Below are 19,743 nucleotides of genomic sequence, written 5' to 3' on the forward strand. Positions count from 1 at the left end.
AAAATAGCAGGGCAAATAAGATAAGCAGCTTCCACTTAACTATCATTTATTGCTGTTTGTATCACACTGCTACAGCAAACACTCCAACGCGAGGTGCTTCACCTACGAGCATATTGAAATTCAATATATTTTACTATTTCAACAAGGAAAAGCCATTAATATCTATACACTTACCCACTACACATACCATTTAGTTTCCTTATTGCATTTCATCTCTAGAAGCCAATATGCGCGTGTCCTACAATTTTTCTTGTTACTCTCATCCATACTTTGGCTCACTAGACATTTTGGTTACTCACAGTCACATGTCCTTTCCTCTCTCCTCATCTCTGCATGAAGCTCTCAGACAAACTTTAAGCCTTGGAGCCTTCATACCCTTCACTGCTGAAGTATGAATCTGGCATTTGAAAATCAACTCTAACAAAAGCTGTCTCCATGCAGGATTTTAGGCTCGCATGCTCCCTTATTTGGATTGTAAATGCTTTAGCACTTTAGTCCAACAAATGCTGTTTTGTCCAAGATTAAACATAGGAGAGAAATTGCATTCTCAGATATAATTCAAATAAAATAGCTGAGGGAAAAGGTTGCCAGTAAACAGCTCTTAGTCAATGTACATGAAATGAATTTGATTAAAGTCCATTTATCAGTGTGAGTTTAATGATCTTACATGTATCACAAAATAAACTGTCCCCTTCGAGACAGCTGGAATAATGCGAAAATGAGTTACATGAGGAACCCCTTCATGAAGGTGGGCACAGACTTAGCACATAAAGACACACAGGTACTACTAGGAAGAAAAATCCTTTTAGAAGCATCTTCACAGCTACCAGGCAGAAGAAAATTATGCTGGGCTCCTTCCCAACCATTCCCTGTAGTACATATCCAAAACCAGACCCGACTTCTGAGCACTGAACCTTCTAAGTCACCTGCAGCTTTTTCTACATAATGAGGAAAGAGTGATGAGTCACTTCATCAACTGCTTCAAGGCTATTACACTTCCTTGGATATTCATTATTGGACTGCATTTTGTAACCAGCTCAAACGCAGTGGATATTAAGATGTCAGCTTACAGAATGCATTCCATATAGTACACATTCCTGATGAGAATTAGTGGTTTCTTTAATGACCAGCTGTAAGCTATCCATATATTATTTCAAAAGAAGAGCAAGTGTGGTAGTCTAAGTAGCTATGCCAAACCTTTAAACAAAGTTCTCATTTGGAGAAGTGAGGAAACTACAACAGAAAAGTAGCACAATGGGAGGCAAAACCAGTAGTTCTCTTCCAGAACCACCTTACTCAGCTCTCCCTTCAGTTATTGCTCAGCAAGAGAGCTCAGTTATTTGAGCATTATTAGTAGTACGAAAGAAGATCTTAAGTTTACACGAATTAACAGAAGTCAGACACAGAAGGACTTAAACTCCCAAATGTAAAGTCAAAGTGCTAAAAATCAGATTTTTTTACCCAGCAATGTCACTTACAATCATTTAATCAAGCCCATTCCCCATTTTTGAAAACTCTGAAGCCAGTACATTGTAAAACAGCAGCTGAGACACAAGGAACATCTATGAAGAGAAATTAATACCCGTGAAAGACCATTTCCTAGTGCAGATAAAGCTACAGTTGACTGTGTTTGATAAAAATTACAGAGTACTTTGCACCGCCCTACAGTTTTGTTATTTTAATCTCGTTTTAAAGGAGGCGCTCGAACAGTTAGGAGACTTTTCTAAAGACAAGGTTATACAATTTCCATTGGCTTTTTTCAAAGATGGCTAAACTGTTCTTACCAGAACTCTTGCAAGCACTCCACATCTAGGATACCTTTATGAACTTTGCTAGTCCAGCACCAATGGTGTCACCAAAAACACAGACATGGGAACCACTTTGAAAAGACTTGACTGAATGCCAGAGATTCTTGCCTAATCCAAAGTCTTAACTAGGAATTACATGGAGTAAATCACAATCAACATTAATCTCATTTTTGTGCTACATTTTATTTTTAATTCTGTTTTTAAAAATCTCTTCTGCTTGGTCAGCTTTTATTAGACCTGTCAATTCTGCACAACACTGAGCTCAACTTACACACCTCTCCTCACTGCATGAAGGCGATATACACCACTGAGCGCAGCTATAGAGTTATACTCCAAAAGGCAACAGAAGACTGGCTGACCCATGGCAGAAATCAAACACAAAAAAGGTAAAAGTGACAGAAAAGTCTGTTAGTACCACCTTATATTTTCCTTATTTGTGGGGCTCTATCAACTATATCACATGCTAACCTCTCCGGGAAATCTCAGCCAACACAGATAGGACAGGGAAAGTATTAAAAACAAGGCAAGATCATCGTGACTAATCAACTGTTTATTACATACACTCAACTCTTAATGGTTTTATAATTTCTCTGTGAGATCCGTACTGCCGTATGTACATCAACTACAAATATCTCGGACAATAATTTATACTACCCTTATTAAAAAAAAAAAAAAAAGGAGGACCTGATGATTCTGTAAGATGAAAGAGACCCAAAAACCTAACTGATGTAGACAGCTGTGTTGACATTTAGAAATCTGTCCAAAGAAACTGAAAACAACTCCAGAAAGATGTAGCTTAGATGTTACTTGAATATTCATTATGTATCCAGAACAAGATAAATTTTTAAGATCAATATGGGCCAACGAAGATGATCCCATCCACTCTCCTGCTTGCACTGGAAGGTTTCTTGAATACTTTTAGAAATCACGTGGTTTCTGAAAACTACAAAAAACAATACAAAAGCAACTTCGAGATTCTGCTGGTACCTGGAAACTCTGTTAATGTGTTCCAGAACAAAACTATTAATCTCTTTTTCCTTTTGTCTCCTGATGGTCTGTAATGACCCACAAAATTTATCTTTTTCTGGCAACACAGAAGGAAAGCATTCAAAAACAGCTAGTGTCTTCATAGCCTTTCAGCATATTATAAACTGCTTTCACAGGCCCTTTCTTGTAAATAAGTAACACAAGTGTGTAAGAGCTGACAATGTATGTCTTAACACCCTCAGAAATAGCTTAATACTTCCAGTCAATATCATCTGAAAGCTGCAGCAAACCTCATTTTAGGCAAACACATACATCGTAATTATTCTTGAGAATATTTAAAAGGAAAATCTTCTCAAGTCAATACAACAAAAGCAATCACTTAAGATTAAGAAGTTGCTAATTTAAAATCAATTCTCAAAGAAGCACCTTGTAATTATATGTTGAGATGCTGATTGCACCTTTAGTTTACCACACTAAAAATTAATTTTGACGACAGAATTCTAATTGTTATATTCAAAAACACCAGATGAATCCCCACCAGAACGCATTCAAAACTACTAATAGGTCAAGAGCTTTAAACTGGAAAAACATGCATACGAATACCTAGTTAGAACTGCCCAGTTAAAAACATGCTCTATAGTTCAGAGATAAACAGCTTGTTCAAGAGGCCTGTAAGCCAGAGGCAGGTCCCTGCTTCACTATGTTTTGAATAGTTTGGCATCAAACAAGATGAATTTAATGTCTTTCGGATTCTTTCTCCCATTACCAACGCCAGCTATAAATCTATTCCAGTATACAAGGCATACTGTTCGATTCTTTAACTCTTTCAGCAACTGTACTGGAGGGTAGTAGCACCGCTCTAACCCTATGCAACCTTCTTAGTCATTTCTTAACATATCCTGATGCAGAAGAGTCTGGAGCTTACAGTACCCATGACTAACAGGGGCTTTTAAGGCAGGAAAAAGGAAAAAAAAAAAAGAAAAGAAAAAAAGAAAGAGAAAGAAAAATCATCTTGGTGGGTAGGTTTTCCCCCATAAAAGATTTCTGAGGCTCAGTCTTCAGAAGTTGGACTGCAGCTTCCCAGCACTATGTATATCCCAGGCTCTCTCAGATCACAATTTTCCTGGCTACCAAACCTCTTCTCGAAACAGACAAACATGAAAAACACGTAGGCAGAGAATTTGGGCAAATAAACACCAAGAAAAGGTTAAAAGCATTAATAGTACGGTTTCTTTAAAGAGTTTTTTTGACCCAGTAAAGGATTGCTTATAAATCAGAACACGACAGAAAAACCTCACTAAGGAGCACATTAACTGGACTCAACAGGAATTCCACATGGCTCAGTACGATTCAACAGTTTTATTGATGGGCAAAGGGGAAACAAAATAACTGACGACTGGATTTGCAGATCACAGAGTCTGATGAACAGTAAGTAACAATGAGGACGATGTGTTTGTACTGACCAATTTGACCTGTATAACAGTGACCTGAACCTACTAAAACAAACCAAGTTTAACAGAGCCATATACAAACATACCTACTGAATAGGGCTGCACTTGAGAAGGGAGGGACTAAAGTCAATTAAAACCTCTCCATGCAATGCTGTGGCAAAAGGGCTAAAAACATGACCCAAGGATGTGAAACAAAAGAACAGCAAATGAGAATAAAGTAGTAAGAAAGAAGCTTATCTCTGAACCTTGTACAGATGGGATCTAATTCTAGATACTCCAAGAAAGTCTTCTAGTCAAATTTTGAAGATGTGAAAAATTTTATGACAGCAGTATCAATGCATAAGGGCTGGAAAAATGCCTTATAATGGCAGAATTCAAAGATCAGTCTGTTGAAGTTCTCAAAAGAAGCTAAGAGTAAGGCATAAATGTTATATGTGCCGTCACATAAAGAAGAGCCAAGGCACTAATGGGTACTTTAGCACAGCAGAAAAGGATGTAATAAGCAGCAATACTAAAGCTGAAAGCGGAAAAATCTACATAGAAAATAATGTGTATCTTTCAGTGCACAAACCACTAGAACGACTTGTAACAGAAATTTAAGTTCACCATCACTTGCTGTCTTCAACAGAAAGATACTGTAGTCAAGCACTAGCTACTGTATTCAAAACAGGGTTAAATGATTGAAATCAAAACATGTGCAATTTCTAGGTATTCAGAGTAGACATCCTAATATTAACTTCTAGCTTTAAAACTATGAACTGCTAAAATTTCAACTGGATTAGTTGCTCATGGAGCTGGTCAAAGACAGAAAGCACCAAGCATTATTACTGGTTTAAAACTGTATCATATAAAAAGGTATACCAACTGAGGAAATCTTGCTGAGAACTCAGAAAAATGCTTCTGGATCAGATAAACTCCTCAAGCTCTACAACCTCATGTAGTGGTAGATAGAAGAGCTACTTAGAAGGGTTTTTTTAATTTTGTTCTGGAGGGGGCTTAAGGAAGAGGTGACTTAGAGAAGCCGAGATAATCTACACATGGTTTATGAGCCTGTAGCATTGAGAAAGAGTTTTCTTTCCTATTTAGCTAGCCACTGCAATAGGAAACATTGCTGCACGAGAAAACAGAAGCGACATTAAAAAACAGCATGGAGAGGTACAAGTAAAACCAGGAAGCAGCAGCATCTAACCCTAATCTAATGACAAATGAAGATCTCCAAGCAATGTTACTAAATTTTAAAAAATTCTGAGATTAATTCTTTAATAATAAAACAGGCTATGGAGAAGAGCTGTCTCCTTTACTGCAGTCATGGTCTGTTCAAGGATATAAAAATCAAATATGTTTGCCTTAGCCGGCACATAAGAAATGAAAAAAGGTTCAAGCAACTGACAACACAGACTCCTTAAAAAGGCAGAATTTAAAACGTCACACTGCTGGCCCAGATGTCCAGTAAGCTGGACTGCATAAGCTGCTTGGGAACAAAACTTATCCCTGCTTCTTGTTTTCCTGACATTCTGCCAATTAAAAAAAAAAGTAATATCCACATGCCATCAACCTTTGACTGAACTTGCTGAAAGTAGCACGACTTGTAGAGCAAAAACCAGCTAATAGCAGCAATGTGCTCGTTTAGCTCTTAGAATACACTTGGAAAAAAAATGCCTGTCTTCTTGGCATAAGCAAGACTATGAGAACTGAGGTTCAGGCTGTCCACATTTCAAACAGTCTTGGAAAATAAGGCATTTCTGCTTAGTAAAAGTGTTATTCTATTATACTGATTATACAACAAACTCCTATTAAAAAAAAACAAAACAAACAAGACAGAACAGTTTGTGTTCCGTCTGGCTAATGATGCAAGTAAGTGCAATGTATGTAGGAAGAGGAAATTATTGTACACATATACACATATGGCTTGTAATATTTCTGCTTCAACAATGAAAAGGAGAAAGATAAGGAAACATAACATTTTCTCAACATCTGCATGTAACATCAGAGCTTCACAGGACTTCAGTGAACCAGAGACATCCGTAGTATTCATTCCTTGATTCAGTACAGTTTATCAATAGAAAAAAAATGTATTGCAATGACACAAAATAACACTGTAAAATATAGATTGAGTTATTGCAATCATACGTATATACACAGTGTTCAGCAATACTTTCAAAATACTGTATTAAGCATTTTCAACAGGTATTGCTCATAATTACTCCAGTTGCAATGGTTCACAAGTTTGTCTCTGCCAAGGGGAATCAAGCAGACTGTAAAAACAGACAAGTGACAGATCTCCCTGCAGCAGAGCAGTTGCACAATCTTTTAACCAAAGGACTAAGCTTGTCAATGACCCAATCAAATATAACCCTTCATGTAAAGGGAAGGAGAACTGGGGGATTTTTTTTTTTTTTTTTTTTGGGGGGGGAGATGGGCAACCATCCAGCACACTTAACTTACCATATCAGAGGCTAAATAAAGGAAAGAAAAGAAAGATCAGTAATGTGCTTCTTTCTTCAGTAGCTAATTTCACTGCAGTCTCCCAGACAGAAACTGCTGTGATGTCCTGGTGAGGGAAAGACCAAATCTTATCAGACAGAGCAAAGCTAAAATGCATTTCACTGGTGCTGCCCTAAAGCTCAACATCTGCAAAATAAAGTGTCAAAAAACAGGTGCTTTTGCTCGAGTTTTTCCAAGCTTTAGGAGTATGAAGCAACAACAGCAAAGGACCTACGCCCTCTGTGCAGCTTCTAAAGCTGCACACTACTAAAGCAAGACTTTTCTGCAAGCCAATCATACCCAAAAAAGGAGAAAAAAAGCTCATAATCATATTATTGCAGTGATAACCTCTGACTGTACTTCCTTGCTCCTTTGTGAGTTTATACTCTCATATTATCCTTAACTTTGAAGCTCCTTTCACCCTGCTGTAAAGGACTCAGGAATATGTTCAGAGAATATGTAATCTTTCTCCTCCTGCTCTGTACCACGACCTTTATTCTGAAGGATGTCTCACCTCCTTATACTAGTTACTCTCTCCTACAGAATCTTCATTCTCTCCATTACCTTCTCTCTACCTATCACACCATTTTGGCTGCTGTAATTCAGATCTACCACCTCTATAATTTTGCCAGTTCTGAGCTGACCTCCCTCCAACAATTCTCCTCCTCATTCTTAAGACATACTTCAGACCATTAATACCTTCTGCTTCCCCGCTGTTTTAGGCCCTTTTCTTCCTGAACTGATTTCCCTCCAAAGCTGTATATTTCCATTTTCCTCTTCTCCCTAATCTCATTTAGCTCCCATTAGCTAAGCATGCAGGAGAGAATAGCAATCTGCAGCTCCCTCACCTTTAATCCACTTCTGTTGAGCGTATCAGAAACCCAGAAACCTGAATATCGTCTCTGTTGACTCTGCACTGCTAACCTCGTCTCTCCCCTGCCCACATTAGTGCTCAGCTTGCATTCACTCTTGCCAAATTAATCCTCTCAAACCCAGACTCTTTCCAGTTTCTTTCAAGAAAAAGGGCTGATAACATTTAAAGAGAACTCTAGTTTTTCTTTTCCAATTACTCTCTTCCTTTAGCCACTTCACTAATTCCAAGGCATCTGCTTTCTTCCAAACAGCTAAAAGCTTCCTTTGACCCATGCACTTTATTACTGACCTTTTGTTTCTCTTCCTCTCATGGGACTGTACACATCCTTTCACTTCAAGACCATCACAAGCACAGCACCTCAGAACTAAATCTGAGGGATTCCTCTACGGCCTTCCTTACACTGTCAGCCTCGCCCCCTCCATGCTACATCAATCCCCATTTCAACTTGTATAATTTTAGAGCACAATCTCTTCTCCGTCATGCCTACCTAGGTCTCAACAGACTAGCAATAACAAAACAGGTCAAATTCACAGTCATGCTCCTTCAAACACAGAATTTTTATGTGCTGAAACTTAAGAGTTGCAACTGCTCTGTATTGCATGAAAAAAAGTATTCTTAACACTGAGAGAAACAGCCCTACAAATGGAGCCTACATACAAATTTATGACTAATGATCAGAGAAAGAATTTTATTTTTGCTGTAGTTTTGAGATCAGTATTGTATATAGACCATCAAAAACAGCGTGCTACAAGTAAATCTATTTTTACCTGTGCTTAGCCACAGTATAACTTTCACAGTGGACCTGCAAATAAACATTCAAAATAGCAAACTATTTCCTTTATTCCGTACCAGTGTTAGATCTCAAGTAAGACCACAGTGTAGACATGGAGAAGAGAAAGACAAAAATAGTCTTTGAAAGTAATTTTGATGAATAACTAGAAGGGAAAACAAAAAAGATCAGAAAAGCCGTCCTCCACCAATACACTTCAGGAAAATTATTAGAAAAATTAACTGTCAGAGATCATCGTACCGGTGCCCAGTCTCCCACAAATTTAGTGTGATTTTGGCCAAGTCACCTAGGCCGACTTTCTCCCATGATCGCCTCTTTCATAGCTCATCACTTTCATATGTTCAGTCTTCTGCAACGACTCTGAATTGCTCTGCACTCACTTTCTTCCCACAGGGCCGATTCCCCTTTCCCCTTAAAGAAAGCTTTAACGCACAAAATAAAATGTCTGCTCATCTGCAAATTTTGAGGGAGAAAAGAATGGAGAAGTTATACCATTATAAAGATAATCCCTACCTTTTTAAGATAATCTAAGGGCCTGACAATGAAAACACGACATTTGGCACAGATATAGTCCTAATTAAAAATAGTACCTTTTCTTAAAGTGAGAGGAAAACACAGTTGTGACTGGGTTATTGTTTCCGAGCATGCTCGGCAGCTTTTAAGATTTCAGCATCGGGTAATGGAGCCCTGTTTCCTTTCTGACATCACTACACATTCTCCCTGCACAAACAGATCAAGGCAATGACACAGTAACAGGTTTTGCTGCTACAATTGTTTTTTTTTGAAGCAGGTTGCCCTGCAAACATACCAAATCAAGGACAATAAGAGAAACGCACACCGTGAAGAAGTTGCAGAATATATGATTACAGAGCCTAGCTGTTTCTGGGCTATTATCCTGCAATATCGTAGTTGTTTCAGGTTCCCGTCATCTCCCCTCCAAAAAAATAAAAAAATAAAAAAAAATACTAGTAGAAATGTATTTTGAAACTGCAAATTTGGCCAGTTCCACTTCCTGAAACAGGAACTTCAGACCATTTCAATATTAACCATGAGGCATTTTTTTGTTTAATGAAATAAACTATGCAAACCATCCACTGTATTTAGGGTGACATTAGGAAGCCACACTTACGATCCACAGATAAGGTAAATAGTGAAGTTAACCATGTTGACACACAGTCTCCCTGTATGCTTCTAATATAGTTTAATACTCACAAAATCTGCATCCACTAGAACATCCAGAAGGAACAACACAAATGAGTTACAACTGAATGTCCTGACTGTTTCAAGATTATATCCTAATGCCACATAAGGTGTAATTATGCAAGTTCCATATATAGAAAAAACAAGAAAACAAAACAAAAATCACTCTCAGCTCCTTCAATGAAAAATGCGAGTTTACGTGAAAAACGCTATTGTGACTTTGGATTCTTGAAATAAGAATGAGCACGTAAGAAATAATCAATAGCTGTTCTCTAGCTGTGTTTATTCCCACTCTCTTTGTTTTTCCTTGTAACCTCAAGACTCTCTCAGACTCAAGTCAGAAAACAAAATGTCTTTGTTTAAGCTTAATGAGTCAACATTAATTTCACAGTTTATTTAAATCCACTTTCAAACACCGATAATAGCATTAGTAAAGTAGAAACATTGTGTTTTTTTTTTTTTAAATAGAAGGAAAATGAAATTTCCACAAAGGCTATGGGATATTATCCCGTGCTGAAAACGGCTGGAGGAACGGCAGAGACTTCTTCGTAGGGTATTTGCGGCTCTATTTGGGGAAAGCACGCTGTGAGAAAGCAGGAAACACTTCAAAAGCAGGTGAAAACAGCGGCGAGGCAGCAGTGCGAGCAGTATCCCACCGGGGACCGCGCTCCTTCACCGCCTCCGCCGTTGCGCGCCGTAAAAATAACCGGGGAAAAGCCCCGCTCTTCGCTTTAGGAGGCAGAGAAAGGACCACAGCGGGGCGAGCCGCCCCCGGCCCCGGGGGGCGCGCAGCCCTGCCGCAGCCCCTCCGCCGCCGCCCGGTCCGGCCCGGAGCGGAGCGGCCGGCGGGGGAAGCTCCCCCAGGGCGCCGCGGCCCCTTCGGCGGCCCTTCCCGCGGGTCACCTTGACAGCCCGCAGCGCCCGGCCCGCGGCCCGGCACCGCGGCGGCCGCGCTCGCGCCTTTGTGTCGTTACCCGCCGCCGCGCAGCGCCCGCGCACAAAGCCCCGGCGGGGGGCGGCCGCCGCCCGCCCCGGGCCCAGCCCGCTGCGCCGCCGCAGCCCGAGGGGCCGCCGCGGCCCGAGTGCGTGGGGGGGGGGGGGGAAGGCCCCAGGGTGGGGGGGGGGGCTGCCGTCCGCCGCGCGGCCCGGCCGTTACCTGGAAGTCCCTGTCCTCGTTGAAGCGGGAGAATCTGTCCGCCATTTTGCTCCTTCGCCGCCGCCTCGGCCCGGCCCGGCTCCGCGTCTCCGGCCGCCTCCCCTCAGCGCCGCGGCAGCGCGCCCACCCCGCCTGCCGCCGCGCGCCCCGCCCCCGCCGCGCGCATGCGCGCGGCCGGCGTGCGGGCCGCGGTCACGTGCGCGCGCGCACACACACGCTCCTCACCGCCCACCCCCTCACGGGGCTCCGGCGGGCTACGGCGGGCGGGCGCGGAGCTGGGCGGGGGGAGACTGCCCGCAGCGAAGCACGGGGGCCGGGCGGGCGGGAGGGACGGCGCTTGTTGCTAGGGGCTGGGCGAAGCAGCAGCAGTGCGCGGGGCGGTCCCAGGCAGGCGGTTCCCGGGGGAACGGGGGCGCGAGTCGCGCTGCGGGGCCGCAGCTCCCTCCGCCCCGGCGAGGCCTGGAGCGCGCACTGCGCATGTGCGGCGCGCCCCGGCGACGAGCGAGGACGGGCGGTCACAGGGTAGAGCCGCCGCTCTGCGCACGCGCGGGGCCGGCTCTCACCCCGGGAAACAGGGGAGGCCGCGAGTGCTGCTTTAGTCTTCCCGCCCTCGCGACACGAACCAATGGGGCTGCTGCACCCTGTTGAGTGATGTCAATTAGAACCAATGGGAGGGCGGACTCGCCACCGCCCCCTGAGGTGGTCGGCGTGGTGCTGCCGCCTGGCGGCTCCGCGCGTGCGCACTGTCCCTTTAGGCGGGGCATGGAGGGGGGGTCCGGGCGTTCGAGCATTGCCCCGGGGCGGGGGGGGTAGGGCGCTGGTATAGCGGATTCCCCGAGGAGCCATGTCTGGGGTGTTGGGGATGCCCAGCACCCCCTCCCTGTGTGGTGGGGACAGGCCCCCGGCCCCAGCCAGCATGGAGGCCTGGGGGGGGGCTGGAGGGGGGGCGGCTGTGGTGCCTGGAGCCACGCTGTGGCCATGGCCCTGCTCCTGCCCAGCCCACCTCAGGGCCCCCGGGGCCGTTCCCCAGCCCTGTGTCTCTCAGCAGCCCACAGGATTTTGAGAGCAAGGGCCGTGGCCCGTCTTTGGCATTCACCGCCTCAGCTGCTAGCAGCTGTCTCTGAGCATGGCGTGTTGCTGTCTCTCTGCAGTCCCCGACAGCAGGAAAATCAGATTCCATCTGTCTCTCCATTCATCCATTTCCTTCTCTCACCACCCAGAGCCTGCTTGCATGCTGCCCTCTGCCGCCTTGTCAAGGAAGGGTGGACGGAGAGGTGTTCACCAGACCATGCTTCCGTATGTCTGCAATACTAATGCCTCTCGAGACGAGCCCTGCGCAGTTTTCTGCAGGACCTTACCTGCCAGGTGGCCGTCGGATGCAGGGGAGGCTGAAGTTGTGCCTGCGTGGGCAGGTCCAAAGTGCTTTGTGCTCTGCAGTGTGCTTTTAGCAGAGCTGATGGGATCTATTACTGCAGTGTGCCAATCTAGACTGTGCTGCCAGAGCTCTTCCCTGGAGCTCCATCAAATACCTCCTGCCGCTGACAGCAGAGGTAGCACTTGCCAGGAAGGATGCTATTCTCATCCCGCCCTCCCTTCGGCAGTCCTACAGAGACACCCTCCGTCCAAGAGCTTCCCCTAACGCTGGCTCTCCCCCTGCCACCCAGAGCGAGAATTTGAATTGAATTCACCTTCCTAAAGCTGCAGCCTTTCTGTGCTGTTCTCCGGCCCCTCCAAACACCTCAACGCTGGGGGCTTCCCAGCTCATCCTGAATCAGCAGATCTGTGTCAGGACAGAGCCAGGGCCCTTTCCTGGAGCAGCCGCGTGGCTAATCCCCTTTCCCGCAGCCAGTCGCTGCTCCCTGTTCCTGCCACAGCAGCAGCACGTGGCAGGGGATGTGTGTGAACAGATGGTGCCGCGAAACTGCTTCTTGCCATCCTGCTAGACAACGATTTTTGGAGAGGCATCTCCAGGCAGCTCTCTTTCCCCGTCTCCCTCTGGATCTTGCTCCATCTCCGTCTGTGTGAGGAGCTGTGCTCTGTGCCAGCAGCACTCCCGGATGAACAGAAGCGGTCTCTGTGCGGATGTGCCCTCTGTGCACCTGGATTTATACCACTGCCAGTGGAGGGAAAGGCTCAGAGAGGCCGCAGTGTTAACAAGGGGCAGCTGAGAGCAGGGGCAGAGCAGCAGCCCAGAGGGACCTCCAGGAGAGGCTGGCAGCAGCGCTCATGCTGCCGCGAGCCGTGTGGGGCTGCGAGGCTGTGGCTTGGACGTGGGGCAGCTTTGCCTCTCTCCCTGCTGGCGTCCCCACGGCTCTTCGTGCCCAAATGGCTGCCCTGCTGCCTAGCCCGGGGTGGGATGGGGAAACCGAGGCACAGAGGGCAGCAGGGTCACAGGAGGGGCAGAACACAGGCTGCAGTGTCCCCATTCCCTGCAGCCGCTGCTGCCAGGGTCCCGAGGAGTAGGAGCTCAGCAGCAAGTCCTGGGGCCAGGGAGCCTGCGTCCATGGGAGCGCTGGAGCACAGCTCCCCTCGCCACCAGGCTTGGCCTGAGGAAAGGGCTCCCAGCTTTGGCCTTTTGGCTTCCTGGAGTCACCTCAGCATTTTTTTTTTTTTTTTTTTTTTTTTTTGAGGGTATCTGACCCGCACCACGCTCCTGAAGCACCCAAAGCGGGCTGTGTGGGCAAGGTGGCCTGTGCTGGCACATCACACTAGCCGGGAGAGGGCTTCCTCCCTGGGGACACTGAGCATGGCCATCACCATCTCACATCCACTTGGCAGGATGGAGCGGTCCATTGGGTGGCTCAGTCAAAGGGACACCCATGTCCTGCAGCCCTCCCTCACCCCCCCACCAGCAGGTCCCACATGGGTACCCAGGACCCTGGGCCCAGCACCGGGGCTGTGCCCACGAGAGGGAGCTCCTGCTCCACCCAGGGCTGCCCAGCAGGTAGTGGGACCCCCAGCCCAGGTGGGCTCCCCACCCGTATGCTGAGACCCCCACTCTGCTCGTAGTGCTGGGGCTGGCACAGATAGGGCCAGGCAAAACAACACCCCACCTTTGGGGTGAGGGATGTGCCAGGCCTCCGGTGCTGGGGCACCCACAATTCGGGGCTCAGCATTTGCAGAGTGGGGGGCTGCACTGGGGAGGGGGCCCAGGATCAACCCAGGGCTCTGGGGCTGGACGCCAGTCAGCAGCAGACAGCATTCGAGGAGAGAGGCAGGAGCCAGGCACCCCCGAAGTAAAGACCCAGCTCCTGGAGTCCCGTTACCTGGGCTCTTCTCCTACAGCTGGCATTGCCCCAGCTCACTAGCCGCAAGCAAGCCCCATTTTCCTGTCCCCTCCTGGTGCTGGGGCCTGGGACACATGGCGGGGGGACATCTGCAGCTCACAAGGGGCACCCAGAGCCCCCTGAGCTGGCCGTGGCTGACCAAAGGGCTGGCTCCTCGGAGGCTCAGGAGACACGCGGGTGGCTCAGCTATGGGATGACTAAGCCAGTCATTAAGCTCTACAGCAAGATGCCATTTCCCAACCTGAGCTGGAGCCATTTCAAGCCTGGCAGGATGAATCCTGGGGCAGGGAGCAATGGTGCCTGCCGCAAGAAGGTGGCTGGCACCCAGCATTCCAGTGCTGGCGGCACCGGGCCCACCTGGGCAAGGAGAAGAGAGTAGCCCTGCTTGGGTGGCAAGTCACACAGGAGGACCCAGGCATCCTGGTAGCTTCCCAACTTCTCAGTGAACCCCGTCCTGCTGGGTTCACAAAGCCTCTGTTTCTTCTTATTAATGGGTGTAGGGACTTCAGCCCCGCTGTGGGTTTGGGGTGGGGGGAATCTGGCACCCCAGGGGTGCTGAGCGGGGGATGGGGGGTGACTCCCTCCTCCCAGTGCTGCCTGAAGCCCCAGCTTGGGCCATGTTCCCCTAAACCGTGGGTTGATGGGGATGGAGTGGCACCCATTCCACCCCAAGCCTGTCCTTGCTCTGTGCCTCAGTTTCCCTGAGTGCTAAAGTAGAGCCCGGCTAGGGCAGCAGGGAGTTGGAGCAGGGACTGAGCCTGCTTCAGGGTGTCAGCGCTGGGTGCTTGGTCTGTCCCCATGCCATGAGCACTGTCCCCTTAGTGCAGGGAGCCACTTTGATGCAGAGTGGTGTCAGGGTGCTCTGGGAGCACCACACCCTCCATGGTGCCTCAGTTTCCCCCATGGGTGCCACAAGGCCCCCTTGCACACCCAGGGAGGGCTCAGACTTGCTCTGCCAGGGTGCTAGAGGGCAACGGGTGCTCCTGTGCCAGAGTCCCTGTGCCATGCGATGCCCCCGACCAGGAGCCACGGCCAGCAGAGACGGCGCCTGTCCCACAGACCCCTTGCCATTACCCATGCCCTGCATGTGCCCCCACATGTGTGCATGTGTGAGACACACCGTAGGTGTGTTTGTGTGTTTGTGTGCACAAAGCGCGTGTGCGTGCACGTGCACAGCCGTGGTGTGTGTGTGTGCAGCACACCCCACAGATGTAGCTGGGTGCTTGGGTGGCGTGTGGTTGTGTGTGTGTGTGTGTGTGTGCATATGCAGCGCACAGCCTGAGTGTGCACATTTGTGTGTGCGTGCAGCATGCGCCAGCAGGTGTGAGTGTGCACAGCTGGTGCTCACAAGCATGTGCATGTGTGTGTATAATACATATGAGAATGCATATGTATGTGTGCATGTTTAGCACACACCGCAAACGTGGGTGCATGTGACGCGTGCACACTAGTGGGTGCCGAGCTCTTTGTGTGTGTGTGTGTGTGTGTGTGTGCAAACACATGGGTACACAGTTCTCTCTGTGTGTGTGTATACATGTGGGTGCCAAGCTGCGGTTGTGCACCCATGGCTGGGCTCCAATCTGGGCTCCCACCCCCCTGCAGCGTTGGGGCTGTGTCCCAGGGTTGGGGGCTGTGCCCCAGGGCCGTGCTCAGGCGCTGGGGGCCACGCAGCAGCGGGCTTGTGCGCGGTGCACCGGGGCCGTGCAGCATGGTGGGATGGGTGCCCGGCGTTTGGGACCCCAGCGGGAGGATGCCGGGAATTGCTAATAGGAACGGAGGCCCCTTTCCGCGGGGCCGGCAGGGCCAGGCACGAAGGGCCGGGAGGCGGAGGCCTGCGGCGCAGCGCGCACCCTGGGCCCCTCTTCTCGTGCACCAGCCTGCCCTCGGCTTCCCTCCACGCCGCTGGTTTGTGCCCCTGGGGACCGGTGCTCACTGGGGGCTTGCGCCCGCCGAGACCTGAGCCTGCACCGCTCGGTCCTGCAAGGCTCCCCAGCCTCGATGGGCTTGGCATGGGGACGGCTCGATGCCCCCATCAGGCACGGGGGTGGCTCCATGCCCCCGTTGGGCACAGCTCTGCGTCCCCATCGGTTGTGGGGACGGCTCCATACCCCCGTTGGGCACAGCTCTGCGTCCCCATCGGTTGTGGGGACGGCTCCGTGCCCTCGTTGGGCACAGCTCTGCGTCCCCATCAGTTGTGGGGGCGGCTCCGTGCCCTCGTTGGGCACAGCTCTGCGTCCCCATCGGTTGTGGGGACGGCTCCGTGCCCTCGTTGGGCACAGCTCTGCGTCCCCATCAGTTGTGGGGACGGCTCCGTGCCCTCGTTGGGCACAGCTCTGCGTCCCCATCAGTTGTGGGGGACGGCTCCGTGCCCTCGTTGGGCACAGCTCTGTGTCCCCATCGGTTGTGGGGACGGCTCCATGCCCTCGTTGGGCATGGAACAGCCTGGTGCTCCCGTCGGTCACAGCTCTGTGTTCCTGTCGGGCGTGGGGACAGCTCAGTGGCCCTGGTGGGCACAGCTCTGCGTCCCCGTCAGACATGGGGACAGATCGATGTCCTCACTGAGCACAGCTGCGGGCCCCCGTTGGGCACAGGAACGGCTCAGTGTCCCCTTTGGGCGTGGGGACAGCTCAGTGGCCCTGGTGGGCCCAGCTTGGTGCCCCGTCAGGCACGGGGACGGCTCAGTTTCCCCGCTGGGCACAGCTCCGTGCCCCCCGTCGGACATGGAGCGTCCCCAACATGACGGCCCCTCTCCACCCAGTACGTGGAGGCAGCTGAGGTGGCCGTGGGACACCGGGAGAGGGAGGGTGGCAGGAATCGTCCTCACGGGCCCTGCAGCTCCAAGGGGCATGCTGGCCCGGCGGGGGACAGGCAGGCGCCCAGGGGACCCCCAGGGCCACCGCTTGCCCGCGGCACGGGCTCCGTGAGTTCCTGGGGCCGGTTGCCCCCCAGCTGCGCCCCAGCGCACCCAGGGGAGAGCCCCCCACGGCCCCGCACCCAGAGCCTGCCTGGGCACCGGTATAAATAGCCGCCGGCTCGGTCACCTCCTGTCACATGCCCAGTGCTGGCAGGGTCCCCCCCGGCCTCCGCCACAGGCACAGCTGTTCCTGGGACGCAGAGGGACAACCGGGGCCATGGGGACACCCCCCACCACCACCACCGTCCCGTGCCCCAGCGCTGGGCAGGGGGGCCAGGAGGCTTCCCTCCCCCCCCAAATCGCCCTGTAACTAAAATAAAGGGAAACTTTGGGGCGTTGGGGGGGTACTCGGCTCTCAGCGGTGGCTGCCAGGCCCGCCGCCTTGGCTCCCCCCCCCAGCCGCTCGCACGGCCAGCGGTCGTCCCTGCTCGCCCCCGACGCTCCCGGACGGCTCTAAAAATACCCGCGGCGACAGCTGTGGGGCTGCGGGGGTGAGGGGAGGCCCAAGGCTCAGTGGGGGGGGGGGGCAAAGGCCTGGTGGGCCGGGGGGGGGGCCAAAGGCCCAGTGGGGCCAGGGGTGGGGGGGCTGAAGGCCCAGGGGGGTTTGGGGGTCCCTGAAGGCCTGGGGGGGGGCAGGGAGGGGGGCCTGAAGGCTCAGCAGGGTCGGGGAGGCCCAAAGGCTTGGTCCTTTTGGGGGGGAGGGGGAACGAAGGCTGGGGGGGGGGAGCGAAGGCCTGACGAGGCCGGGAGGAGGCCCAAAGGCCCGGCGAGGCCGGGGTGGCCCCAAGGGCCCGGCAAGGCCAGGGAGTTGGGGGGGGAGGAGAGGACACCCGCAGGCCCGGCCTTCTCCTCCCCCAGCCCCCCGCTGCCCGCGGCTCCCGGGCCTCCCCTCGGCCCTCCCCGGGCCTCGCCGGCCGTGTGTCCCCCTCCCCCTTCCCCCCCCCCCCGCCGCCCCCTAATCCCTGTGGCGCAGCGGGAGGTGCCTAAGCCGCCTTTTGAGGCCGGCGGCGGCGCGCGCGAGCTCGCGGCGCTCTCAATGCGGGCCGCTGGCGGGAGACATGTCCGACAAGCTCGGGGGACCCCCCCACCAGCAGGGTCGAGCTGTGCCTGAGCCGGCTTCATCCTCCACCCCCCCTCGCCCCCCCAAACCCAGCTCGGCTGCCCCATGGCGCCCCCGGCCCCGTGGGCAGCGGACGGGGCCCTCCCTCAGCACCCCTAAGAGCACCCGCCTGCCCCACGGCTTGCACCGTGGCAAAGCTCGCGGCTTCCCCCCCCCGCCCTGCGTTGCAGCCCGTGGCTTGCGCCGTGGTCCGTCCCACAGCTCGCCCCACGGCTCACCCCACGGCTCACCCTGCACCCCACGGCTCGCCCCACGGCTCACCCTGCAGTGCACCCCACAGCTCACCCCATGGCTCACCCTGTGGTGCACCCCACGGCTCACCCTGCAGTGTACCCCACAGCTCACCCCACGGCTCACCCTGCAGTGTACCCCGCAGCTCACCCCACAGCTCACCCTGTAGTGTACCCCACAGCTCACCCTGCAGTGTACCCCACGGCTCACCCCACAGCTCACCCTATGGTGCACCCCACGGCTCACCCTGCAGTGCACCCCACAGCTCACCCCATGGCTCACCCTGTGGTGCACCCCACAGCTCACCCTGCAGTGCACCCCACAGCTCACCCTGCAGTGTACACCACAGCTCACCCTGCGGTGTACCCCACAGCTCACCCCACAGCTCACCCTGCGGTGCACCCCGCAGCTCACCCCACAGCTCACCCCGTAATGCCTCCCGCGGCTCACCCCATGGCTCACGCCGTGGCTCACCCCACGGCTCACCCCGTAATGCACCCTGCAGCTCACCCTGCAGTGCACCCCATGGCTCACCCTGCAGCTCACCCCGTAACGCACTCTGCCGCTCACCCCACGGCTCACCCCATAATGCACCCCGTGGCTCACCCCGTAATGCACCCCGTGGCTCACCCTGCAGTGCACCCCACACCTTCTCCCACGGCTCACCCCACAGCCCACTCAGCCAGTTCTGCTCACAGATTCCCCCAGCCAGGGAGCCATTGCAGCCCACTACACCAGTACAGACCAGTAGGGACCAGTACAGACCAGGCCTCAGAGGACAGCAGGCACCAGTAGGCGACCTCCCTAACCCACACGACAGGGTTCTTCCCCACAGCGTTTGCAGGCGCCAGGCACGGATGTGAAGCGACACAGCTGCAGGCAGGTGTGTGTGTGTGTGTGCACGCACATGGCTGCACGTGCACACAGACACACACGCACACAGAGGCATGCACAGACACGTGTGCGCACGCATACACAGACATAGGCATCCACACACGCAGGTACACCCACATGCATGCACACACTTGGGCACGTGCATGCTTGCACGCACACGCCTGCACACACAGTGTGCACATATGTGCGCCCACACACTTGTGATGCACATGTCTGCACACATGCGTGTCCACACACACGCATGCATGAAAATGTGCACCCCCACACAAGACCACACACTACCGTGGGGCACACACGCACGCACACACACACTTTTATCCCAGCGGACTTCTCACACAAGCACTCTCCAGTGCTCCCACTGACCCCCCATCCTGCTTGCACGCTCTCCCCCAGCACTGTGCATGCGTGTGCAAGCATGTGCCCACTCACGCACGGGGTCAGGAGCGCCTGTGCTGGGGGCCCCGCGGGTTCCCATGGTGACGGACCCCCATCCTCCGCTGGCACCTTGAGCATGCAGCGAGCCAGGGCTTTTGTGGCTGGTTTTAAT

The 19,743-nt window shown here is 51.9% G+C and overlaps 1 protein-coding gene across 2 annotated transcripts in view; it reads right to left on the reverse strand.

Annotated features, from left to right (window-relative positions):
- Positions 1 to 10,877, reverse strand: part of GPATCH8 (G-patch domain containing 8) — a 57,166-nt gene extending 46,289 nt beyond the window's left edge. For both annotated transcript variants that reach the window (XM_062595916.1, XM_062595915.1), the window contains exon 1: positions 10,751 to 10,877. In XM_062595916.1, the coding sequence (XP_062451900.1) occupies positions 10,751 to 10,795 (45 nt within the window). In that variant the 5' untranslated portion in view covers positions 10,796 to 10,877. The remainder of the gene's footprint in view (positions 1 to 10,750) is intronic.
- Between the last annotated feature and the right edge of the window lie 8,866 nt (positions 10,878 to 19,743).

This window comes from Rhea pennata, chromosome 26 (assembly GCF_028389875.1).
Source record: "Rhea pennata isolate bPtePen1 chromosome 26, bPtePen1.pri, whole genome shotgun sequence".
Lineage (NCBI taxonomy): Eukaryota > Metazoa > Chordata > Aves > Rheiformes > Rheidae > Rhea > Rhea pennata.